Source organism: Macrobrachium rosenbergii, chromosome 31 (genome assembly GCF_040412425.1).
Source record: "Macrobrachium rosenbergii isolate ZJJX-2024 chromosome 31, ASM4041242v1, whole genome shotgun sequence".
Taxonomy (NCBI): domain Eukaryota; kingdom Metazoa; phylum Arthropoda; class Malacostraca; order Decapoda; family Palaemonidae; genus Macrobrachium; species Macrobrachium rosenbergii.
The window spans coordinates 24,534,547-24,561,002 of NC_089771.1; the positions used below are offsets into that span (position 1 = coordinate 24,534,547).

The 26,456-nt window shown below is 37.1% G+C and overlaps 4 protein-coding genes across 4 annotated transcripts; all 4 read left to right on the forward strand.

Moving 5' to 3' along the window:
• Window positions 1-12,481: 12,481 nt before the first annotated feature.
• LOC136855257 (uncharacterized) lies at window positions 12,482-22,121 on the forward strand. Its single transcript, XM_067132155.1, has 12 exons — window positions 12,482-12,586; window positions 14,304-14,374; window positions 14,964-15,076; window positions 16,069-16,138; window positions 16,768-16,901; window positions 17,971-18,039; window positions 19,474-19,608; window positions 20,036-20,069; window positions 20,745-20,806; window positions 21,029-21,154; window positions 21,525-21,659; window positions 22,013-22,121. Exons 2-12 carry the CDS (start codon window positions 14,314-14,316, stop codon window positions 22,019-22,021), a joined length of 948 nt encoding a protein of 315 aa, XP_066988256.1. The 5' UTR covers window positions 12,482-12,586; window positions 14,304-14,313; the 3' UTR covers window positions 22,022-22,121.
• A 1,276-nt stretch (window positions 22,122-23,397) lies between these two features.
• On the forward strand, window positions 23,398-24,009 carry LOC136855309 (uncharacterized). The gene has a single exon (XM_067132214.1). It carries the CDS (start codon window positions 23,398-23,400, stop codon window positions 24,007-24,009), a length of 612 nt encoding a protein of 203 aa, XP_066988315.1.
• Window positions 24,010-24,065: 56 nt separating this feature from the next.
• LOC136855310 (uncharacterized) lies at window positions 24,066-24,757 on the forward strand. Its single transcript, XM_067132215.1, has 2 exons — window positions 24,066-24,438; window positions 24,588-24,757. The coding sequence occupies exons 1-2, from the start codon at window positions 24,066-24,068 to the stop codon at window positions 24,755-24,757; spliced, it is 543 nt and encodes a 180-aa protein (XP_066988316.1).
• A 692-nt stretch (window positions 24,758-25,449) lies between these two features.
• On the forward strand, window positions 25,450-26,123 carry LOC136855311 (uncharacterized). Its single transcript, XM_067132216.1, has 2 exons — window positions 25,450-25,549; window positions 25,678-26,123. The coding sequence occupies exons 1-2, from the start codon at window positions 25,450-25,452 to the stop codon at window positions 26,121-26,123; spliced, it is 546 nt and encodes a 181-aa protein (XP_066988317.1).
• Window positions 26,124-26,456: the final 333 nt, after the last annotated feature.

The following is a 26,456-nucleotide window of genomic DNA, read 5'->3' on the forward strand; positions in this document are numbered from 1 at the left end:
TGACGTCACACCAGTTAAAAGTCCAAATGATTACCAGGACGGATTTGACTCCGTTCGGTCATGTTGAGTTTCGTGCATGGACCATGGCACTGCAGATTTGAGTTCCCGGAGCTGTGAAGTATGCAACTGATATCTACGATAAAAGATATTTTAAGTTCTATATCATTATGAAGATCTTGGATCATTTCGTCTGTGGATTTTTTTTTTTTTTGTCATGCGCAGCCCAAATATACAAGCATCTTGCTTTTTTTTTTTATTGGTATTGGCCTAAATGGCGATCACATAAAACCACATATTAATTGAAATGATGCATAGACTTGCAGCCATGTCAAATGTTAATATCATTGGAGAGATTAGCCTCACATCAAATTCTTATATTTTGAGACAATGACAGGGCATGGGCCTACACGTCAATTTCTTATATTCTGAGGCAATGACAGGGCATAGTCCTACACCTCAAATTCTTATATTTTGGTACACTGACACGGCATGGGCCTACACTTCAATTTCTTATCGCAAATAGTTTTCTACCCGTATCTGTTGGAAATAGAGTAGCTTTTAATTAATATAGTAGTTTCAACTCCACGATATATAATGTATATGCATAAAGTGGAATGTACACGTGGATGGCCATAGTAACTGTAACGCCACTTATACCACAGAGAATAAAAGTAAAACTTGTGGGCACGTAGTCGATGACACACATACACACAGATCAGTCACAGGACTGTCTCAGCCTCGCACACAACTATCAAACTGCTCTCAATGAACTATATTGAAAATATATTTACAAAAGGGATAACAAATTATATTACTGTGATGATGAGTAAATATATGGCTACTGTAGCATTTCAGCGAAAATGAAGGCTATGGTAGGAAGGCATCATAAGGTACTTAACGAAATAGGACAAAAAATAAATGATAGCTGAAAAAGTTATGTATGAGATGATCCAAACCAGTCTATGAGTAGCCCATGATTCATTTGCTTTTGGAGGCATTCTTAGATTACCCTCTTGGACAAGAGGATACATAAGAGTCAGTCTCTCTCTCTGTTGTTAGCATATTCTAGCATAGATTATATTCATAAAGATCTCGATTACTTTTAATTAAAACAAATTACTAAATTTCAATTAACAAGAGTGGGCAGATAATTCTTTACACCAGTATTTCATGAATAGGTCTATATTTATTCTGCAATGTTAGGATACCATATGAAAATTTTTCGAAGACATCACAAGCACCATAACAGCAGCAAAAAAAAAAGGACTAACCACACAAAACCACAATAAAACGGCTGAATATAAGATAGGCCTATAATCCAAACGTCATAAAGACATAGGACATTATAGGTCTATGCCATTTTTTATGGTCCTGTTATTTCGAAAGGAGATAATGTCCTTGAGAAAATTCTCAGCAAATTCTATCCGAAATGACTCGTATAGCCTATCATGATGTAACTTTAAGTTAAACATAGGCATATTCTGGTTTTGTAGAGTGCAGCCACTGCTCGTCATCCCTCCGAATGTGTAAACGATTGCAATGAAATCGATTTTATGACTATTAAAATGCAGTAAAATTTCCTGAAATCAATATGAAATACCAGTCTGCATAGCTCTGAGAAAATCTTTGAGTTAAACTTTGAATGGTGAACGCGCTTGACAATATCAGACGGTAATTATCATTGTCCAGTGATTCAAGCGCACCGATTCGAACGCAGACATTCCCTGTGTCACCTCCGTATTCAGGCGAACCTCATTTACGAAACACGACATTGAAGCATCGCGGAACACTCCTGACTTCATTCGTATTTTCCCGTATTATTACCATTTTTTGGGAGATGTCTATTATGATTTTATTTCAGGGGATTATATAATGTTTCTTTCTGATAATCAGCAGAACGTAATTTACTTCGGTAAAACAACCATTGGAAAATAATTGAAGATGAAAAGAACCACAGATTAACCAACTTTTCGAAACCATTGCCAACCAATCAGCTTCAAGGAATGGTCGTGACGTAATCAGTGGGCGGGGCTTAGCTGCAAAGCACAGTGAACTTTGCTATACCAGCAGTGCTGGATTTTGGCGGAAATTCGTCCGAGAAACGGATAATGATGTCACACTTCGAAGATGACGGAAATGGCGGTAAGAAAGGAAAATAGTACTTGTAGAATGAAATTTTTACACCAAAATTTTGTATTTGAGCTTTTTAACCGTTTCTACTGGTTTACCGGGAGTAACGATTACCGAACTAAAATAAGTTCTGCTGATTATCAAAAAGAAACGTTATATTATCCCCTGAAATAAAAATCATAATACAAATCTCCATAAAAATGGTAAAAAAAACAGGAAAATATGAAAGGAGTCAGGAGTGTTCCGTGATGCTGCCATGTTGTGCTTCGTGCTATAATTTGCATTATTTTCTGGACATAAAAAAAAAGTTTATGATAATATTTTCAATGACATTTCAATTTTCCTAGTATAAATTAAAAATTTTTTGTACAAAAACGTTGAAAATTTTACTCTTACTTGGCTACAGAAACGTAGGTTCAAGGGCCTATTCTGCTTTAACGGATCATAGACCTACTGTATACTAGCCTATATACCACTAGACTATGCAGGATGCTGTGTATGCAACATAGTTACTTTTTACCTTTGCAAACTCGTGTTGCATAACTTGAATCATTACTTTACATGTCTCTGGGATTATGTGCCCCAAGAAACGACTACTGACGCCGAAGCAAATCGCGGCCAGCAACCTCTCGTACAGTGATACTGGTTGTCTTGTAAAAGCGTGCCTTTTATTTCTAGAAGAGGGGAGATCATATAGAATTCCATGTCGGTCTGCTCGTCCATTCTCCGGTAATTAAACCAGTCGCCAGGGTAAAGTTTCAATTCATTAAATAAATAAGCGTGAAGATCATTCATTTCTCTTCTCCAGCTATATATATATACATATATATATATATATATATATATATATATATATATATATATATATATATATATATATATATATATATATATATATTGCATCCTTCTCCTGTAATTTTCAAACTAATTTGTCATAAGCCTCATTTCGCTTTCCTACGACGTTCAATAAACTCCTCCAAGAACTCATCTGCCGACGTAGCTGCCATGTTTCCCTTTCAGCGTCCAGTTGAAACTGAAGTAAATCTTGAGATCACACCATAGACGTGGAGGCTTCCAGCCACCTGAACTAAAACGGAAGCCCCGAACCTGGCAACGGCAGGTTACGAGCTGGTCAGAGAGGCCGATGGACTCCGCCCACTTTTGGTCGGAAGAGAACACCATAGACAGTGAGGTTTACTTCCAGTTAAGACGACCGGATCCGGCGATCGTAACGTCTCTGGGGACTTTAAGAGGGCCTGGCAGCTGCTGATTTCCTTAAGGAGACAACCCACCATCCAAAAGGTGGGCAGAAGTCCAGTTTCGATGACAGAGCAAAGTTTTGTATCTCGAACTAGTATCTGTAACCCAGTGCCCTAACAGCAGCTGATTTCCTTAAGAGACAGGCCACCATTCAAAAGGTGGGCAGAAATCCAGTTCCAATGACAGAGACAAATTTGCCTATGTCTCGAACTGGTATACCCAACCTCAGGAGGGCCTGACAGCTGCTGATTTCCTTAAGGAGATAGGCCACCAACCAAAAGGTGGGCAGAAATCCAGATTCGATGACAGAGGCAATGTTGTCTATGTCTCGAACTGGTATACCCAACCTTAAGTGAGCCTGACAGCTACTGATTTCCTTAATGAGACAAGCCACCATCCAAAAGGTGGGCAGAAATCCAGTTTCGATTACAGAGGCAAAGTTGTCTATGTCTCGAACTGGTATACCCAACCTTAAGTGGGCCTGACAGCTGCTGATTTCTTAAGAAGATAGGCCTGCAAAGGTGGGTGGGCAGAAATCCAGTTTTGATTACAGAGGCAAATTTGCCTAGGTCTCGAACTGGTATACCCAACCTTAAGTGGGCCTGACAGCTATTGATTTCCTGAAGGAGATAGGCCACCATCCAAAACGTGGGCAGAAATCCGTTTCAATGGCAGAGGCAATGTTTCCTGTCTCGAACTGGTATACCCAACTCTAAGTGGGCCTAACAGCTGATTTCCTTAAGGAGATAGGCCACCATCCAAAGGGTGTGCAGTGAAATCCAGGCTCGATGACAGAGGCAATGTTGCTATGTCTCGAACTGGTATACCATCCAAGTGGGCCTGACAGCTACTGATCTCCTTAAGGAGACAGGCCACCATCCAAAAGGTGTGCAGAAATCCAGCTTCGATGACAGAGGCAATGTTGCCTATGTCTCGAACTGGTATACCCATCCTTAAGTGGGCCTGACAGCTACTGATCTCCTTAAGGAGACAGGCCACCATCCAAAAGGTGTGCAGAAATCCAGCTTCGATGACAGAGGCAATGTTGCTGTAATGTCTCGGAATCTGGTATACCCATCCTTAAGTGGGCCTGACAGCTACTGATCTCCTTAAGGAGACAGGCCACCATCCAAAAGGTGTGCAGAAATCCAGCTTCGATGACAGAGGCAATGTTGCCTATGTCTCGAACTGGTATACCACCCTGAACATACCCATCCTAAGTGGGCCTGACAGCTACTGATCTCTTAAGGAGACAGGCCACCATCCAAAAGGTGTGCAGAAATCCAGCTTCGATGACAGAGGCAATGTTGCCTATGTCTCCGAACTGAAAATACTACATCCTTAAGTGGGCCTGACAGCTACTGATCTCCTTATGGAGACAGGCCACCATCCAAAGGTGTGTAGAAATCCAGCTTCGATGACAGAGGCAATGTTGCCTATGTGAAACTAGTATATACCCATCCTAAGTGGGCCTGACAGCTACTGTCTCCCTTAAGGAGACAGGCCACCATCCAAAAGGTGTGCAGAAATCCAGCCGATGACAGAGGCAATGTTGCTATGTCTCGAACTGGTATACCCATCCTTAAGTGGGCCTGACAGCTACTGATCTCCTTAAGGAGACAGGCCACCATCCAAAAGGTGTGCAGAAATCCTTCTGATGACAGAGGCAATGTTGCCTATGTCTCGAACTGGTATACCATCCGCAGTGGGCCTGACAGCTACTGAGTCTCCTTAAGGACAGGCCACCATCCAAAGGTGTGCAGAAAATCCAGCTTCGATGACAGAGGCAATGTTGCCTATGTCTCGAACTGGTATACCCATCCTTAAGTGGGCCTGACAGCTACTGATCTCCTTAAGGAGACAGGCCACCATCCAAAAGGTGTGCAGAAATCCAGCTTCGATGACAGAGGTAATGCTGCTCTGTATGTCTCGAACTGGCATACCCATCCATAAGTGGACTTACAGCTACTGATCTCCTTGGGGAGACAGGCCACCATCCAAAAGGTGGGCAGAAATCCAGTTTCGATGACAGAGGCAAAGTTGTCTATGTCTCAAATTGGTATACCCATCCTTAAGTGGAGCCTGATAGCTGCTGATTTCTCTTAAGGGAGATAGGCCACCATCCAAACACACACACACACACATATATATATATATATATATATATATATATATATATATATATATATGTATATATATATATATATATATATATATATATATATATATGTATGTATGTGTGTGTGCATTATAATTCTTCTTGGGTGTATGTTATCCTCGAGATATTATACGACATTTGTAGTTTAATATTTGTGAATATATATGTATATATATATATACGTATATATGTATATATTGTATATATATAAATAACATAATATATATATACATATATATAATGTGATGTATATTTATAATTATATATATATATATATATATATATATAAACATATATACATATGTATATGTGTGTATGTGTTTGTCTAAGTATATATATGTGCAGGGGTGTATTTTAGTTTCGTTGCAGCACTAGATAATATCTGTTTTTTGGTTTTCATGACAGGTAAGATGTCCCTCCAAAAACAGAAAGTCACCATGATCATCCGTTCCAGAATACACTCAGGCCTTTTTTTAGTCACTCACTAAATGCCAGCGCAGCGGAACCTGTACTGTACATTATTGTTCCTAAATAAATCCTTGAAAGACACAACTCGAAACGAAATATGCTTCTGTCGTTGATATGGTCAAGTTGAGGAAATCTATTTATTTCTAGGCATTGCAAAATCTTATTTAGAATATATAAAGAATTGCATACCAGTTATGTACTGGTATTTGCATTAGTCTACTGGTGATTATTGATGGAATAACAAAATTCTGCATGTTGCAATTATACATTATTAATAATGACATTTAGCATACATGAAAGTGAAATATAAAGTATAGGAATTTATTTCTGGTGATAGAAATTCATTTCTCGGTATAATGTGGTCTGGATTCCACAATAAGCTGTAGGTCCCGTTGCTAGGTAACCAATTGGTTCTTAGCCAAGTAAAATAAGTTTAATCCTTGAGGCCAGCCCTAGGAGAGCTGTTAATCAGCTCAATGGTCTGGTTAAACCAAGGTATACTTAACTTAACAGGTAGGCTCTATCCTAAAACTAGTACTAGGTCTAATCATACAGAAATTAACTTTCTTCCGCTGATAAACTTTATTAAAATAGTAGCACTAAGTATTTGCGTGCTGACATCCTGGCTTTACTTTGAGCAGATACAATATTGTCAACCATTAGTGAATAAGATATATATATATATATATATATATATATATATATATATATATATATATATATATATATATATATATATATATATATAATATTAAATATGCATACATACTGTTTTAAACGTGTTTGCAGGAGTTTTCTGATCAATTCTTGTGAATTATCAAATATATTAGAATTGTTGAGTACAAGTTTCCCTTGGAAAGATATATAAATTTTTACTTTGGTAAAACTTTCCAAATGATTCTTTCAGGGAATATGCTTTGTTTTATAGAGACTGGATAGGGTACACGAACATATGTAAATTTTTACAGCGGATTTATTATTTTATAAACCTAAAATGGACATAAATACTTCGATTGTTTTGCCTGATCTCTTGTATGTACTTAAACGTCTCTGGATTCAACATTCTTCTTGTCAAGTTTGTGAAAGCTACTTTATCGGATTATCCGGTTTATCTTTCTGTTTATTACCCTTTGACAATAATTGACCATCTGGTATTCTTGTTCTTTTTGTTTACTTTGTGACCTTCCTTTCATCAGTGTCTCATTTGTGCCCAGATGATGCGTTAGTAAACGTGAAAGCGCTTGGTACTGAACTTCTGCTGCCTGTCATTTTCCTGTGGGATTTTTCAAGCATTATACACTGAAGTCACGTGCATCTACTGTGATTTCTTAAGCATATATATATATATATATATATATATATATATATATATATATATATATATATATATATATATATATATATATATATATATATATATATATGTATATGTATATATTCTTTTATATAGTATATATATATATATATATACAATATATATATATATATATGTGTATATATACTGCCTGGGAAAACTCTGAAGGGTTCCCAAATATTTTCCCTCCTTTGCTGACCTGTCCTTGTGCTGACTGTCCCTTTTATCCAGATATTACTGTTCTGACTGTCCCATTTATCCAGATATTGCTGTAGTGACTGTCTCATTTATCCATGTATTGCTGTACTGACTGTCCCATTTATCCAGGTATTACTGTACTGTCTGTCCCTTTTATCCAGGTATTACTGCAGGGAACTGTCTCTTTTATCCAGGTATTACTGTACGGACTGTCCCTTTTGCCCAGGTGTTACTGTAGTGAACTGTCCCTTTTATCCAGGTATTACTGTGGTGATGTACCAGTAAAACCATTTTAAAACTACACCCCACTGTAACTGGTAAACACCCCACTAAACCTAAGTACACCCCACTAAACACACCCCAACTAAACGTAAACACACACATCCACTAAACCTAAATACACCCCCACTAAATACACCATTACAAACCCAAAACCTGAAACCTTAGTACAGAATTATTAATCACAGGAAAGAAAAAGCATTTACGATGATATATTTCTGGGCATCGGAGTACATGAAATGAGGTATGATAAACCCGTAAGTTTATTTTACCATGAGTTACAAAGGAAGAGGAAGGGGTACGGGTTTTTAAAACTACCTTGTTATCTAATTTGGGTTAACTGATGGCCTGCCTAATTTTGTCTAGATCGGTCAAGCTGTTATCACATAAATTACAATGGAAGGGGAAAGGGAAGGAGGGAAGGGGTGGGTTTAGAAACGACCCTATTTTCTAAGTTGGGTTAAATGGTGCCACCTGCCAAATTTTGTCTAGATCAGTCAAGCGGTTCCGGATCTCTATAGCGCACAAAGCTCAAGTATAAAAGCATACAAGTATACAAACATTCACTTTTACGTATAAGATATATATATGTATACACACACACACACACACACATATTATATATATATATATATATATATATATATATATATATAGTATATATATATATATATATATTACATATATATATATATATATGACCAGCCGCAAGTGTTGGTACCACAGGTCATCAAATGGCTCTTAGCAGGCCTACATTCTACATGCAATGTAGAACAAATTTCTTTAAATAAAATTTCGTACCGTACTGTGTGTTAATAAACCAACATAAACTACAGTATGTATGAAAAATTATTTACTTTATCATGCATCCACATTTTCAAAATAGAACCAATGTCAGTCATACATTAAATGACAAGATAATTTATCCTGCTGTGAAATGATTCCCAAGAACATGTGCGAATGTAAAATTCCTCTGACGATGATGAAACTGACGCCATAATTGTACTATCACCGTATTTATTATTTCCTCTGAATATGATCAAATTACTGAACAACAAAGAAACCAATACAATTAAGGATTCTGATTCGCATTAAGCTACTAAGATTAGTAAAAAAAAAATGAATAAAAAATTACTAAAAACCTTGACTTCTTCATTACTCCAAATGTACTATTTAGTCTTCAATACCGGCCTTGTTTACCTCAGGGTGTAAACGGCGGAATTTTTGAAGAGGAAAAAGAACAGCACTGTATACCAGCTATTAAGACTCAAGTCGATCTGGAGCTTATAGGACTTACAATGTTGAAATGAGCCCCCCATAGTCCTAACGCTTGCTGGGTTTAGTGCACACAGGCTCCGTCGTTACATTGTTAAACCAAAGTCTAATAAAAGATAAGTCTGTTCACTTGCTGCGAAAAAAGCAGCACGAGCCGCGCAATGACGTCATCTGGCCCGCAATATGCTGGGTCCGTTACATGGAACCGAGTCAGTCAGCCAGCGTGCCAGATATAGGGATTTATCCCTAGATTTGGGGATATTGGGTGTCCGATGGGGATATGGGGATATTCTGTACAAATCTGGGGATTTTTGGCTAGAAAATGAGAAATCCCGTAAATATCGTAAAAAAAAAAGGAATAAACTATATAAATGCATGCAAAAGGACGAAATATCATTATAAATGTCACATTGCTGAAAAATATTCCTAACAGCTAATTTGCGTAACAAGATTCGCATAAGATCATGAATGCAGACATATATAAAGCAAGGATAGCGACTCGGAATAATTTTTTTATTATTGAATTGGAACCACATAAATTCAGTGTGGCCATGTGCAATAAATAAGTTTTTTATTTCGAATGAGAGCCCTCAGGATAATTTTCCTTTTGTAATGCATCGATGCAAAGTATATCTTATATAATCAGTGAATAAACCATTTTCATTTTTATTGGAACAATTAGCCCTTGATTTACTCCAGGATTAATGAAAACATTTCCATATTGCGAATTATTCTATAATCATTGGTTTTAACTATGAACAATACTGTTGCCATTTTCATCATTATTTTATAATATACCCCGGTATATAGTAGCATGAAAGTAAATTAAAACCATTATTAATGATATAGCATTTTAAATAAAAGCCTTTCTGGATGTCCTTTGGATTCCTAGGAAAATAAATTCCATCTATGAAGAAGAAGCAAAGTTTGCATGCACTTATATGAAGCACAGTGAGTAATTTCTATATTAGTAAGGCTCACAGACTCAAAAGAAAATATATTTGTGGAAATGGGGATTTTTGGGGGCTTTTGGGGATTTTTTTAGCATGAGTTTTGGGGATTTTTAGACTAACCCATCTGGCAACACTGCAGTCAGAAACGAGCCGGTGTCGTGTGCAGAGCTCTGACGGCGGCAATCAAACATGCCTAGCAATTGTGCTGTTAGTGACTGCACATCCAATTACGGAAACAAAGATGGAACTTTTTGTCACAGCTTCCACGAGATGAGACTTTACAATACAGAAAATATAAATCTACAAAAAAAAGACATAAGGATAGAAGCTTACGTTTCAAAGGTTAATTATCTAATTAAATGCCAAATTACATTATAATGATTGTGTAAGATGCTTTGTTCATTTCTCTCTCTCATTTCTACTCATTTACTGCAGTAACTTCTTATAAATTATAAGTAATTACTTCAGTCTAAAAATAATAATAATAATAATATTACACAGTCATTTATAATATTAGACAGTAATTTACTGAGAGAGTACAGTGTAAACTGGCCGCTCACCAATATTATTAACTTTAAGTAAGCTATAACAGGAACAGACATACTATTTATGTTATTTTTCTTTAAATACGAATGATATGCTTGAAATTAATACAGTTAAATAGTGTGACTGAGAAGTGAGCAAATAAGATAAAATAAAGTCATTAATCACCCGTTTCTATAATTTAGATACTCAGGCTAGGTGACGTCACCACCTGCGCACGAACAGATTTCATATAGTTCTTCACTGGATGGGTCGATATCGTACTCGCCTAGCAATCTCCTAGGCCCGCGTTCGATTCTCCGGCCAGTATTAGTGGAGAAATTAGAGCAAATTTATTTCTGGTGTCAGGAAATTAATTTCTCGGTATACTGTAGTTCGGATTCACAATAAGCTGTAGGTCCGTTGCTAGGTAACCAACTGGTTCTGCCACGTAAAATAAGTCTAATCCTTCCGGCCAGCCTAGGAGAGCTGTTAATCAGCTCAGTGGTCCGGTAAAACTAAGGTATACATAACATAACATATCTTTTAATAGACTTTGTGTTAGACTGTCTAACACAGGTTTTTCGCTCACTGGGTTTAGATCTTACAGACTTACTCATTACTTTGTTAAACGGTGTCCAACGTAGGCCTATCGCTCGCTGGGTTTAGAACTTACAGGCTCCAATTATTCCTGTGTTCACAGGCCTCCAGGCTTAACGCTCTCTTGGTCTAGAGCTTTGGCGTGCAGTTTTTCGCCACAGTCGAATACGCCTCAGTGACTGTCATGTATTTTACTCCTTTCAAAGGATACTTGCAAGAACTACTGACATGTTTGCATGCACTCAAGGCCATTCCTCTTCCATCTGCCATGACTGTGCAGGAAACAGATTATGTAACCTCAGCGTTTGTGACGTAAACGGTGACCTCTGGAAACAATATGCCTACTACTGAGTCACCGATTGATTTAAATTGATTGATTGATCTGCTGTTTATGCAAATTGTGTGGAAGACTTCCTATACGTACAAGGGATCCCTATTTAGTGGAGAAAACAGCTTTCTTCACTCCATTATCTTTTGTTTTCTGTCAAAAATACCACCAAATTGAACTCAGCTAGTTTATATTAACACTTTTAGGAAATATCTATGTTACAATTATATTTTTTACGTTTCTTTAATTCGTCAGGAATCGTTATTTTTATCAAAGGGAGACAGATCTCTCAACTATCCTATTCAGTTTTCTTTATATTTTTCGAAATACTTTTTTCAATGATGAAAGCGAATAATTTAATCTTTATCTGTCAAACGGTTATTTTTTTCCAATGTATGGATCTGCTTGTTTGAAACACTATTAAATTATATTCTCTTTTATTTTCAATATCATCATAGAAACTGTTTGTCTGGTAAATGCCAAATTTCTAATAATGAATTTCCAATCAATTCTGGTTTTTAGTTTGCAAAATTAAATACGTTAATCGACTGATCTTGTACGAAATTAGTACTAAAATGTGAATATTTTATAAAAACATTCTGCCTTGTGTTCAATGTTGCGTAAGGTGTTTACGTGGTCCAGTGGCTATGTAACTAAGCAAATAATTTTACGCTAAGGTATGACGTCAAACAAACACTAAGAAAAAAATTACATGTATAAAAGCATACGTTCATTCAAATCAGCCAGACGTGAAAAAATACACCCCAGATTTATCCGTGTATGCAGAAACTTTAAGATGCAAGAATATAAAAGATAATATGCGCACGCACACAAGTATTATGTGCAGTTAACCAGAGCGAGGAAGTGTTACGCTCAGCTAGCACACTTACCGGGCGTGTCTGCTCTTCGTACATATATACAGGAGGGTGACAGTTATCATTCGTCAGTTGCCGTTGCAGTCATAGTCTCATAGTCGAGTGTTCTCCGTTCCTGTAGTGGGACGCCACCAACAGTTCAGTTTCGCCTGCCTGTCATCAGTCTGTATTGTAAGGATCCACGCTGTAAGTTACGACAAATTCTACCTTTAATCGTTATCTTTCAACAGACATACGGGTACAGGTGTTGATTCATTAGTGACAGGTAAAATCCAGGAGTACCGGACGCTATCTTCCATACAGTTCGCTGTTTATCTTCTGTACTTTACAGGATCAGCGCTGTAAATTATTACGTTTTCATCTGTAGTTATTTTCTTTAAGAAATTATTTATTTTTTGCATAGTTATTGTGTTTTAACTGCCATACAGGTATAGTGTCACGTGACGACTTATTAGTGGCCAGGTAAGGTCCAGGTGAGCCGGACGTTTAAATGAAAATACGACATAATAGAAGAATTATTATCTGTTTCCGTTTTCTGTGAAATACAGCATTGTCAGCAACGTAAATAGATAGATAGATAGATAGATAGATAGATAGATAGATAGATAGATAGTGAGATAAGCTGCTTATTCAGCAGAACCTATCAATGCTTCACTTCCGGTCGCCAGACGTCATAATACAGATTATAAGTCTATTTTAGTTCTCCAGTCATTGACACCGAATCCATCGCATTAGAAATGTAATTATTTGCTTATTTATTAATTAATTTGCTATTATTTTATAAAAATACAGTGCAGTTACAGTGCGAACATATATTAAAATATCTACCCATCGCAGGATTCCATTCTATAGTCCGCCATGAAATAATATAATAGAAAACGAAAAAGGTTTATTCTCAGAGTTTGCTCCGGAAAATGGTTTAGTCTCAGAGACTAAACCATTTTCTGGAGCAAACTGGTTCCTGTCAAATGAGAGAGAGAGAGAGAGAGAGAGAGAGAGAGAGAGAGAGAGAGAGAGAGAGAGAGAGAGAGTATTCTGTTAGTCTCTGGAACACAAAATAAACCCAAGACGCTTTGGTTGAAAGGAGGTAAACCCAAAATATAGGTCTAAGGCTGGTAAGTTTTAACTCACCAGTCAGTTCTTGCTCACTTCACTCCCCTAATTATTATCATTATTGCTAGTACCACTGGATGCTTAATCTACTTACTCCCTGTAAGAATAAATACCAGGAAATATTCTTATGAGTGGAAATATAAACCACAAAGTGAAACTTGCTTGTCTTTACAAACTTTCAAATTTTTTTACGAGTCTCTCGAGTCTTAGTACTATCACTAACAAAAGCTGCATTGCCTACGAAAATTTAGGCCTAAGTGAATTTAAATGTAATAAAAAACAAAGATACAACGCCACAATTGAATATCAAAGAGTTAAACATAACGGACTTAATGAAAAAATATAAAAAAAAAGAGGATAAATACAAGGGAGGAGGAGTCACATCCGGTTTTTGGTTGTGTTTCGTCAGACCGACTACACCCAACACGCATGCGCACCACTACTCGCTTTAGATTTTGCTTGGGCAGAGAACGTCAATTATTATCCCACTATATTTCATAAGTTCTGATATAAATATGAAGTATTTTTATATAAATTAATTCATTTAGATTAGAAGGCTTATAGAGATATTATTATTTAGGTGTCCGTTATCATTGGTTGCAATATGTTATCAAGTGCGCAACACACGCACACATACACACACACACACATACACACACACACACACACACACATATATATATATATATATATATATATATATATAGGAGAGAGAGAGCGCCAATCAAACTATACATACAATTTCAAGAGTTTGAATTTTGAAAAATGTTCATTTTTCTTTATTTTTCAGTCCTGAAAGGATGGCGGGATTCTTCAAGGCGATCTTACTAATATCAGCGTCCGTGGCAGTAATTGCTAATGGTAAGATTCTCATATATTGTAAGATTCTCACTCGTAAGATTCCGTGATTCCTGTTCCTAAACCACTGATGACTGCACATGGCAGGGTGTCAGTGAGATTTCAAATATTATTCAATTGTGATTTTATTCTGATTTAGGTTGTAATATAGATATTGGAAATGTAAAATATAATTTAAATAAAATATAGCTTAATTGCGTATTTTGCAAGAAACATAATAGTTATACAGTACGTAATGATTTTATAAATATATGTATACAGTATATATATATATATATATATATATATATATATATATATATTTATATATATATACACAGTATTTTATGTACTGTATATATATATATATATATATATATATATATATATATATATATATATATATATATATATATATATTCATATAAAAGATATATATATGTATATATATATATATATATATATATATATACACACACATATATACAAAGAGAGAGAGAGAGAGAGAGAGAGAGGTACCCTTTCAATTATAAATTTCGCCCCGAAAAGTCTACGCTGCATATCAGGAACCCCCATATTTCTTTCGTTTAGTTACAATACCCAAATCCTACAGGAACAGAATTAGGAGGCGCCTTTGAAGTTAAGGACCTCGGGTGGCCAAAATGTCTGAGCAAGATGGAACTTCCCAAAAAATTGGCGGACACCTTTTCAATCTGCGAGTCGCAGGTCAGTGGGCATAAAAACTGTCTACATTTCTTCTATAGCTTGCAATAACCCTTCACTCTTGAAAACTGCCTACTTTTGTTCTGTAACTTACAATAAACTTTTCACTCTTGAAAACTGCCTACTTTTGCTCTATAACTTGCAATAACTTTTCACTCTTGAAAATTGCCTACTTTTGTTCTATAACTTACAAATTGCTACTGTGGTTCTATAGCTTACAATAACTTTTCACTCTTGAAAACTGTCTACTTTTATTCTGTAAATTACAATAACTTTGCACTCACGAAAATTGCCTACTTTTGTTCTATAACTTACAGTAACTTTTCACTCTAGAAATTTGTCTGCTTTTGTTGCGTAAATCTCATAAATAACTCAAACTAAAAAATTGTCTACTTTTGTTCTGTAACTTGCAATAACTTTGCAATCTTGAAAATTATCTACTTTTGTCCTGCAACTTACTATAACTTTGCACTCAAGAAAACTGCCTACTTCTGTTCTATAGCTTGCAGTAACTCTTCACTCTTGAAAATTGTCTACAATTGTTCTATAACTTACGATAACTTTTCACTCTTGAAAACTGTCTACTTGTGTTTTATAACATACAGTAATTTTTCACTCTAGAAAACTGTCTAATTTTGTTCTGTAACTTACAATAACTTGTCACTCTAGAAAATTGTCTACTTATGTTCTATAACTTACAATAACTTTTCGTCATCATTACTAGTGATATCTGCTCAGGTTTTGTTTCAGATAAGAATGATTATATCAGCTGAAATTCTCCTTGGCAAGATTCCAAGGAACAAACGTGCTATGCCAATTATATTTCTGACTAATAATCTTAATCTATTTGCCAAGCGAAAGTTTACCATTTTATTTTTAGTCTGTCCGTCCAAGGAACCTTTCAATGAAAACAAAGTAAGAATGAATAATTACAGTTTTGAAGTTTCTAATTACCAAAATAATAACCAAGAAAAAATTATTTGCTATTTTGACAGAGTTTCAGAGAGCTCAGAAAACGAATGGACTCCTTTTTGAACCAAGTTCCCACATTCTCCACAATTGACGGTAAGAGAGCATTTGATTTTATACTTATTGATCCTCAAAAGAATATAAAATATAAAGATAATTTACTCTGTTATATTCCTCAGAGGTAGGTAGTGCCGTCAGTGCATCTCATGCGGTACACTGTTGGCATTCTCAAGATTCTTTGCATTGTCTGTTTATCAAAAACTTATCAATAAAATGGAATTATTATGATTCAAAATAAAAACTTTTAAATTTAATTTTACAAAAAAATGCAAAAATATACGGAAAATATTCATAGGAAGGTTATAATCACTTCGAATAGAAATTTAGCAAAAAAATATTTTTCGAATGATGATTTAACTTTTTTTTTTTAAATAAAATCCTTGTCAGATCCCATGTTCAAAACTTATTAGATAAAAGAATTACCATCATTCAAACAAAAATTTTAAAATTTCATTTTACAAAAAAAAAAATGTATTAAAAAAACATTTATAGAAAACAAATACAAAGAAAATTTAACAATGACAAAAAAAGTTTTGTCGACAATAACTTACTTTTTATTCTTTTTGAATATTCATTAGAATTATCTAATCAGTGCAAATGGAGATTTAACGGTGAAAAAAATGTTTTTGAATCTTAATTTCTTTTAATAAATTTTTTTTTCCAAGAAATAAAAGCCATGACGGATCCGGTGTTCGCCGGATGCGTCGTTCAGCGGATGGAATACACCAGGCAAAACGGATCCCTAGACCAAGAGAAAGTGCTGAAGGATTTTGACACCATCAAGACGGAACACCTGCTTGTAAGCCTTCTTCCTTCTGAGTATTTCTTATTTTTTACTTAAATATTTCTTACTTTTTACTTAAATATTTCTTACTTTTTGCTTAAATATTCCTCACTTTTTAATAAATATTTCTTACTTTTTACTTAAATATTTCTTACTTTCTACTCAAATATTTCTTATTTTTTACTCAAATATTTCTTACTTTTTACTCGAATATTTCTTACTTTTTACTCGAATATTTCTTACTTTTTCTCAAATATTTCTTACTTTTTACTCAAATATTTCTTACTTTTTACTTAAATATTTCTTACTTTTTACTTAAATATTTCTTACTTTTTACTTAAATGTCTTACTTTTTACTCAAATATTTCTTGTTTTACTCAAATATTTCTTACTTTTTACTCAAATATTTCTTACTTTTTTTCTCAAATATTTCTTACTTTTTTACTCAAATATTTCTTACTGTTTACTCAAATATTTCTTACTTTTTACTCAAATATTTCTTACTTTTTACTCAAATATTTCTTACTTTTTACTCAAATATTTTTTAATATTTACTTTTTACTAAAATATTTCTTACTTTTTGAACTTTTGTGTAATACAATTTCCAAAAGAAAACTGTTTTCTATTCCAAGTGTAGTTTCACAAAAAAGTGTCAAGTGTAAAATACTTTCCAAGAAAACTGTTTTCCCTTTCAAGTGTAGTTTCACAAAAAAGTGTCGAGTGTAAAATACTTTCCAAGGAAACTTTTCCCTTCCAAGTGTAGTTTCACAAAAATATATTTATTTGTTTTCCTGGAAGGAATTTTCTCACTCAAAAACTTTCCAAGAAAACTGTTTTCCCTTCCACTGTTTTCTTTCTTTTTCCAAGTGCACTTTCACAAAAAGAGTGTCAAGTGTAAAATACTTTCCAAGAAAATTGTTTTCCATTCCAAGTGCACTTTCATAAAAAAAGTGTCAAGTGAAAGTGTCCTCATGACGACTAACCTTTGAAATATCTTTAAGGTAGAACATAAAAAAAGTGTCTGCTAATTCAAACTGCGAATTTCTGTGGTGTTTGAGTATTGAAATCTTGTTGTTTTTTGCAGACACTGTTCAGAGTCAGAGCGATGGTGTCTCGTTGTTTGCAAGAAGCTCCTGGAGATGAGGCTGATAAGGTAAGAATTTGCTTATTTCTGTGTCTGTGTATGTGAGTCTTTGAAGCATATTTCTGTGTCTGTGTATGTGAGTCTTTGAATCATATTTCTGTGTCTGTGTATGAGAGTCTTTGAAGCATATTTGTGTCTGTGTATGTGAATCTTTGAAGCATATTTCTGTGTTTGTGTATGTGAGTCTTTGAAGCATATTTCTGTAACTGTGTGTATGAGTCTTGGAAGCATATTTCTGTGTCTGTGTATGTGAGTCTTTGAAGCATATTTCTGTGTCTTTGTATGTGAGTCTTTGAAGCATATTTCTGTGTCTGTGTATGTGAGTCTTTGAAGCATATTTCTGTGTCTGTGTATGTGAGTCTTTGAAGCATATTTCTGTGTCTGTGTATGTGAGCCTTTGGAGCACATTTGTGTGTCTGTGTGAAGGTCTTTGAAGCATATTTCTGTGTCTGTGTATGTGAGTCTTTGAAGCATAACAATGTCTGTGTATGTGAGTCTTTGAAGCATATTTCTGTGTCTGTGTATGTGAGTCTTTGAAGCATATTTCTGTGTCTGTGTGTGAATCTTTATAATCATAGGTTTTAACTGGTCCTCAGCAATTTAAAAAAAAAAAAACTATGACTGACACGAAAATAACTTTTGATAAGAATAAAATAACTAGTACCATAGTTGAAGCGTGTCTTTGTACATAAAATAATTTAATTATTTTCTATCTTTTGCGTTGTAACTCTTTAATCAAGACAACTGTATCAGTACGGTTTAAACATTCTTTTAAAAGGCGTTTACTGACAAATATCACAGACGAAACACCGAAAATCAATTATCATTAAATATATACTTACACGGTGAACAATAGGCCTACTCTTGTTCCGTAACATTGTACATTCCAAAATTGTTTCTCCAAAATTATAATTAACATTGTTATCCGTAATTTTAAGTATTTCTCTATGTTCGTTGTTTTTTGAAACCTGTAGCAGGTTTTTTTAGGCATAAAAACCTTTCGTTATATATGATTTATTAGAGGGGTATCTGACTTAAAATTTTTTAATAGACGTATAGTGTCAATCCTACATGCTTACGTCATTTACCGTCAAAGTTGTAATTTATAAATATATATATATATATATATATATATATATATATATATATATATATATATATATATATATATATATATATATATATATATATATATATATATATATATATATATATATATATATATATATATTATATATAATATAAATTATATATATATATATATATATATATATATATAAATATCATTATTATTCCCTCTCTCTCTCTCTTTCTCTCTCGTTCCGTAATAATCATAGACGCTATTATCATATCTTATACACCAATACAAAAGTACATAAGAAATTTTTATCTCAAAAATAATTTATATTTACTTTCATCCTCTCTCTCTCTTTTATTCCCCAGGAGTTAGTCCACTTGCTCAACTGTGTCAAGTCAGAAGCGAATGATTTTTGCGACCAACAAACAGAAGTGCTTGAAGTGTTCCTGAACAATAATGTACACCCTTCACGCTGTACAGCCGTGCAGAGCCATCCGGAAGTAAGTGGCAATAATCTGTCTCTCCTTCTTGCTAACTCACTCACTCTCTCTCTCTCTCTCTAGATATCAGACCTGGCTTTCATTTTACCTAAATAACTTTATTTATATTGTCTTCATTTTATATCAAATCAAAAATAATGATTGAGCTTCATCGAAAAAAAAATATTTCGAAAATAAAATTCATGATTTAACATCGTTGACAAGCTGTTATCGAATCTTCTGTTTCCTATTGAAGTCTTATCTTATTATTATTATTATTATTATTATTATTATTATTATTATTATTATTAGCAAAGCTGACCACATATGCTTTTGAAAAACAAATAACTTCACCTCATAGTTTACGTGACGTACCAGTCTCTCGTGTAAATAAAAACATTATTTTTTTCTGTCAATAAAATACGCCTGATGTTTTTCCTATTTACAGATGAAGCAGTTTCTTAAAACGTGCAAAGATGATGGTGAGTTATTTCTTTGTTATTATTATTATCACTATTATTATTGGAAAATTGTGCTGAGTAACCATCCATTCACTGCCCAGAATCAGAGGTTTAATTTTAGTTGTTCGAAAAGCCATAACAAGCCCAATTTACATTGGCTCAATTCACATTAAGATGCAGAGAATGAAAGACAACCTTAACTCCTCAATGGCTAGGTTGAGACTGAAGATGAGACTATAATAACAGTACAATAACATTTATTTAGAGAAGCCGTGACGTCACTGACTTTGAAAATGGTCCCTCCTGATTGGCTGTGGAAAGGAGGTGATAAGTCAGCCTTGAATAGCATATATCAGCCTAGATATAAGTTCCTTTCTAGGTAAACTACGATATATATATATATACTCGCTTGTAACTATAGATATAACCAAATGCGTATTTACTATTATTTGTTGCTGAATAAATAAGCACGTAAAACGCATGAGCCCTGGGAATGAAATAGTTAAGAAGAAATTAGGCTTATGTTCAGTCTCAGTGAGATCGGTGCTGATAATGTGGAAAATCGCTCTTAGAATTTCTTTAGATTAAAATTAAATGTCTGTACTGGTTATACTGTATTTGTACAAATGTAAGCAAGAACTGATAAGTCGTCTTTAAACTAAGTTAACTTCAAATTCTTTCTTCATAATCTCACAGAAACTGAAAAGGTCCCAAGGAGGCGGAGACGAAATGAGACTAAGAGAAACAGCACAGTACCGGTAATAATATATATATTTTATCCATAAATACTACCAATAAATAATAAATTTTGAACAAATAATATGCGATTACATCTAATTTATCCACAAGTTTTGTTATAAATCATAAATTTCCCATAATGTATTTCTTGTAAACTTCACAGACTGTGGTATACATAAACTGATGTTACTGAAAAACATTACTAAGCTTTTATCCGTAAGTAACTGGGTTTTTTTTCGCAGGAGATGGCTCGTGTGGCCTTATGCTTAGGAGGTAAACTGGATTACTATAGGCCTACCACAGGTTTCAGCTTCACCAAACTCAATGAAGTAGTCGCGAACTTGAGCGGATGGAGTGAACTTCCTGAGGTTGGCACCTAGGTCTAATTTATTACCAGTTAACGGCGTTTTTTGCCTTCTATATCCGTCCCTCTCTTTTTTCTCCCTCTATTTCTCTTTCTTTTTGGACGTACTTTCTATTTTAAGCTTTAATCAGGCAAAGAATATATAAGGAAGGTCCGACCTTCCATGGAGGTATTGGGATGGTGAAATCTTCGTTTACTCCTCTATAGGCCTAAGGCTTCTAGTGATACACATATCCAAAATGCATCAAAGCCTCAAGAATATGAGGTTATTGTGGTTATTAAAATCATAATTATCCAGTAAGCTAATCATTCTATATACTTCTTTATGCTGTGAAGAAAAAATTACTGTATTTTTGTTGTTTTGCGGTTCACAGGATATACAAACCAACCTCAATCTCGCCCTGACCGAATGTAGCAGTCAGGTTGGAGGAAGCACGAGATCTTTCACCACTTGGTTCGAATGGGAGATGTGCATTAGCCTAAAATCGTCGGCCTCTGTGGATTTGGAAGTGAGTTGTCAGTACGTCTTTATAGGCCTAGTGTCTCTTTGGAAGTGAGTTGTCTGTACGTCTTTATAGGCCTAGTATCTCTAAGTAGGCACTGTTATTATAATTCATTTCAATATGACCATGCATTTTCTCACCTCTATGACCTTTGTTCTATACAAATGGGAAAGTAATTCATTATAAAAATGACTAGAGTTCTTGTAATCTGGCAGTTAACGGCACATGCAGAGAATGATAAATATAAACTGGCCTATAGACAGGTAGACAGATACAGGTGATTAAACAAAAGGCAAAAATCCATTATAATATGATCTGATGTATCTATCTTAATAAAACTCAACTCCTTTAATTTCCAGATAACGTAACAAGCACCCTTTTACCACTCTTAGAAGAGGAGGCTACACCCTTTGCTTGGAAATACGTCATGAGTGCAAGTCAGTCTAAACTTGGACATACCGCAGAGAGGTAATAAATGGATTTGGTATTTGCCAGTTTTCTTTGTTCTCTTGCGGAGGTAAATGTCAGGTGATTCACGCATTTATCTCTGGTTATTTTCTCACTTGCAATTACATTTGTCTAGAAAGATAAATACCAAAAGGATGTTCTTGCTTTTAATGTTTATATAAAGAAACATCTTGATATAAACATTTAGATTTCAAAGTTAAAATATTAAGTACAATCTTCTACTTCTAATTTAGGCTGTCCAACAAGATGATTACTTATGACTTAAGAGTAACGAACTGTATAAAATTTAATATAGAAAGATAATATGCAGAAGTACAAAAGCTACGAGTTTCTTACTTTATTATGATAATAATTATAAAAATAAAGTGGACCCATTATAGAAATAATGTAAATTAAATTCATTCATTTTCCAAAAGATACAAAGAACAAAGGTGCAGGAAGACACAGGGCCTATGAATGACTCCAACCAACGAGGATCCAACGAGTCAGGAGCGGGAAGACGCAGGAGGTCTTGGATGGTTTGAATTCTCTGAAGGATCAATGAGTCCAATGGAGCAGAAGATCGCAGAGTGTCTTTGGATGGCCCAGCCATTCAACGGGGTTCCAATGAGTCCCAGTGGAGCAGGAAGACGCAGGAGGTCTTTTGATGGTTCCAATTCCACCCAGGGTTCCAACGAGTCCAGTGGAGCAGGGAAGACGCAGGAGGTCTTTTGATGACATTAATTCTTCTGAAGGTTCAATGAGTCCAGTGGAGCAGGAAGACGCAGGGAGGTCTTTGGATGGTACCAATTCAACGAGGGTTCTTAACGAGTCAGTGGAGCAGGAAGACGAGGAGATCTTTGGATGAACCCAATTCCAGCTGAAGGATCCAACGAGTCCAGTGGAGCAGGAAGACAGGAAGATCTTGGATGACTTGGAATACCACTGAAGGTTCCAATGAGTCAGTGGAGCAGGAAGACGCAGGAGGTCTTTGGAGGTTTTTGGAAGGACCAATGAGTCCAGTAACGAGGGTTCCAGGAGGTCTTTGGAGTACCAATTCAACGGATCCAGCAGGTCAAGACGGAAGGAGGTCTCTTGGATGGCTCCAATTCCAACAGAGGGATCCAACGAGTCAGTGGAGCAGGAAGACGCAGGAGGGTCTTTGATGGCTCCAATTCCAACGTGGTTCCAACGAGTCCAATGGAGCAGGGAAGACGCAGGAGGTCTTTGGTGGCTCCAATTCCAATGAGGGATCCAATGAGTCCAGTGGAGGGGAAGACGCAAGGAGGGTCTTTGGATGGCTCTCCACCCAACGAGGGTTCCAATGAGTCCACGAGCAGGAAGACGCAGGAGGTCTTTGGGTGACTTGAATTCCTCTGAAGGATCCAATGAGTCCAGTGGAGCTGGAAGGCGCAGGAGGTCTTTGGATGGCTCCAATTCCAACGAGGGATCAACGAGTCAGTGGAGCAGGAAGACACTGGGAGGTCTTTTGGATGGCTTGAGATTCCAACGAGGGATCAATGAGTCCAGTGGAGCAGGAAGACGCAGGAGGTCTTTGGATAACTTGAATTCCTCTGAAGGATCCAATGAGTCCAGTGGAGCAGGAAGACGCAGGAGGTCTTTGGATGGCTCCAATTCCAACGAGGGATCCAATGAGTCCAGTGGAGCAGGAAGGCGCAGGAGGTCTTTGGATGGCTCCAATTCCAACGGTGGGATCCAACGAGTCAGTGGGCAGGAAGACGCAAGGAGGTCTTTGGATGGCCCCAGTTCCAACGAGAGGGTTCCAATGAATCAATGGAACAGGAAGACGCAGGGAGGTCTTTTGGATGGCTCCAATTCCAACGAGGGTTCAATGGAATCCAATGGACAGGGAGGCGCAGGAGATCTTTGGATGGCTCCATTCCTCTGAAGGTTCAATGGAGTCCAACGAGCAGGGAAGACGCAGGAGGTCTTTGGATGACATCAATGCAGAGTCCAGTGGAGCAGGAAGACGCAGGAGATCTTTGGATCTTGAATTCAATGAATCCAATGTCCAGTGGAGCAGGAAGACGCAGGAGGTCTTTGGATGGCTCCAATTCCAACGAGGGATCCAATGAGTCCAGTGGAGCAGGAAGGCGCAGGAGATCTTTGGATAACTTGAATTCCTCTGAAGGATCCAATGAGTCCAGTGGAGCAGGAAGACGCAGGAGGTCTTTGGATGGCTCCAATTCCAACGAGGTTCCAACGAGTCCAATGGAGCAGGAAGACGTAGGGAGGTCTTTGGATGGCTCCAATTCAACGGGGATCCGAGTCCAGTGGGCAGGAAGACGCAGGAGGTCTTTGGATGACTCCAATTCCTGCAGGCTCCTAATGAACTAATGGAGCAGGAAGACGAGGAGGTCTTTGGATGGCTCAGGTCAAACGAGGGTTCCAATGAGTCCAATGGAGCAGGAAGACGGAGGAGATCTTTGGATGGCTCCAATTAACTGAGGGTTCCAATGAGTCCAGTGGAGCAGGGAAAACGAGGAGGTCTTTGGATGGCTGAATTCTCTGAAGGTTCCAATGAGTCCAGTGGAGCAGGAAGACGCAGGAGGTCTTTGGATGAATTGAATTCCTCTGAAGGATCCAATGAGTCCAATGGAGCAGGAAAAGAGGAGGAGTCTTTGGATGGTCTCTAACGAGGATCCAATGACTTGACGGATTTCGCAGGAGATCTTTGGGTTCTCTGAAGGAATGAGTCCAATGGAGCAGGAAGGCGCAGGGAGGTCTTTGGATGGCTGAACCCAACGAGGGTTCCAACGAGTCCAACGGAGCAGGAAGACGCAGGAGGTCTTTGGATGGCTCCAATTCCAACGAGGGTTCCAACGAGTCCAACGGAGCAGGAAGACGCAGGAGGTCTTTGGATGAATTGAATTCCTCTGAAGGATCCAATGAGTCCAATGGAGCAGGGAGCGCAGGAGGTCTTTGGATAGCCTCCACTTCCAACGAGTCCAACGGAGCAGGAAGACAGGAGGTCTTTGGATGGCTCAATGTCCAATTTGAGGGTTCAATGAGTCCAGTGGAGCAGGAAGACGCAGGAGGTCTTTATGACACTGAAATCCTCTGCGGCTCCAATGAGTCCAGTGGGCAGGAAGAGGCAGGAGGTCTTTGGATGGCTCCAGGTTCCAACGGTTCAACGAGTCCAATGGGTGGGAAGACGCAGGAGGTCTTTGGATGGCTCCAATTCCAACGAGGGTTCCAACGAGTCCAACGGGGCAGGAAGACGCAGAAGGTCTTTTGATGTTCTAATTCAACGAGGGTTCCAATGAGTCCAGTGGAGCAGGAAGACGCAGGAGGTCTTTGGATACCTTGAATTCCTCTGAAGGCTCCAATGAGTCCAATGGAGCAGGAAGACCTGCAGAGGCAACTTTTGGATGGCTCCAATCCAATGATGGTTCCAATGAGTCCAATGGAGCAGGAAGACGCAGGAGGTCTTTGGGTCTTGGATGGCTCCAATGGGTCAGTGGGCAACGAGGTCTTTGGATGGCTCCAATTCAATGAGGATCAATGAGTCCAGTGGGCAGGAAGACGGAGGTCTTTGGATGACCAATTCCAACAGGCTCCAATGAGTCCAATGGAGCAGGAAGACGCAGGAGGTCTTTGGATGGTACCCCGTTCAATGAGGGGAACAATGAGTCCAATGGAGCAGGAAGACGCAGGAGGTCTTTGGATGGCTCCAATTCCAACGAGGGTTCCAACGAGTCCAATGGAGCAGGAAGACGCAGGAGGTCTTTGGATGGCTCCAATTCCAACGAGGGTTCCAACGAGTCCAATGGAGCAGGAAGACGCAGGAGGTCTTTGGATGACTTGAATTCCTCTGAAGGCTCCAATGAGTCCAACGGAGCAGGAAGACGTAGGAGGTCTTTGGATGGCTCCAATTCCAATGAGTCCAACGGAGCAGGAAGACGCAGGAGGTCTTTGGATGGCTCCAATTCCAATGAGGGTTCCAACGAGTCCAATGGAGCAGGAAGACGCAGGAGGTCTTTGGATGGCTCAATTCTCTGAAGGCTCCAATGAGTCCAATGGACAGGAAGACGAGGAGGTCTTTTGGATGGCTCCAATTCAACGAGGGGCCCCAATGAGTCCAGTGGAGCAGGAAGACGCAAGAGGTCTTTGGATGGCCTCCATTCCTCTGAGGGTTCCAATGAGTCCAGTGGGCAGGAAGACATGGCAGGGGTCTTTGATGGCTCCACCTCAACCAGGTTCCAATGAGTCCAACGGGAAAGGAAGACGCAGGAGGTCTTTGGATGACTTTAATTTCCTTCTGAAGGATCCAATGAGTCCAGTGGAGCAGGAAGACGCAGGAGGTCTTTGGATGGCTCCAATTCCAACGAGGGA

What these genes read in the sequence shown, in the direction of transcription:
- LOC136855309 (XM_067132214.1), top strand. Translation starts at nt 23,398, where the DNA reads ATGGCTCTCCACCCAACGAGGGTTCCAATGAGTCCACGAGCAGGAAGA.
- LOC136855310 (XM_067132215.1), top strand. Translation starts at nt 24,066, where the DNA reads ATGCAGAGTCCAGTGGAGCAGGAAGACGCAGGAGATCTTTGGATCTTG. An exon ending in TTTGGATGACTCCAATTCCT is followed by an intron (nt 24,439 to 24,587) that starts GCAGGCTCCTAA and finishes CAATGAGTCCAG; the next exon opens with TGGAGCAGGGAAAACGAGGA.
- LOC136855257 (XM_067132155.1), top strand. Translation starts at nt 14,314, where the DNA reads ATGGCGGGATTCTTCAAGGCGATCTTACTAATATCAGCGTCCGTGGCA. An exon ending in CTGGAGATGAGGCTGATAAG is followed by an intron (nt 18,040 to 19,473) that starts GTAAGAATTTGC and finishes TTTATTCCCCAG; the next exon opens with GAGTTAGTCCACTTGCTCAA. An exon ending in GATGGAGTGAACTTCCTGAG is followed by an intron (nt 21,155 to 21,524) that starts GTTGGCACCTAG and finishes TGCGGTTCACAG; the next exon opens with GATATACAAACCAACCTCAA.
- LOC136855311 (XM_067132216.1), top strand. Translation starts at nt 25,450, where the DNA reads ATGAGTCCAATGGAGCAGGAAGACCTGCAGAGGCAACTTTTGGATGGC. An exon ending in GGAGCAGGAAGACGCAGGAG is followed by an intron (nt 25,550 to 25,677) that starts GTCTTTGGGTCT and finishes CAATTCCAACAG; the next exon opens with GCTCCAATGAGTCCAATGGA.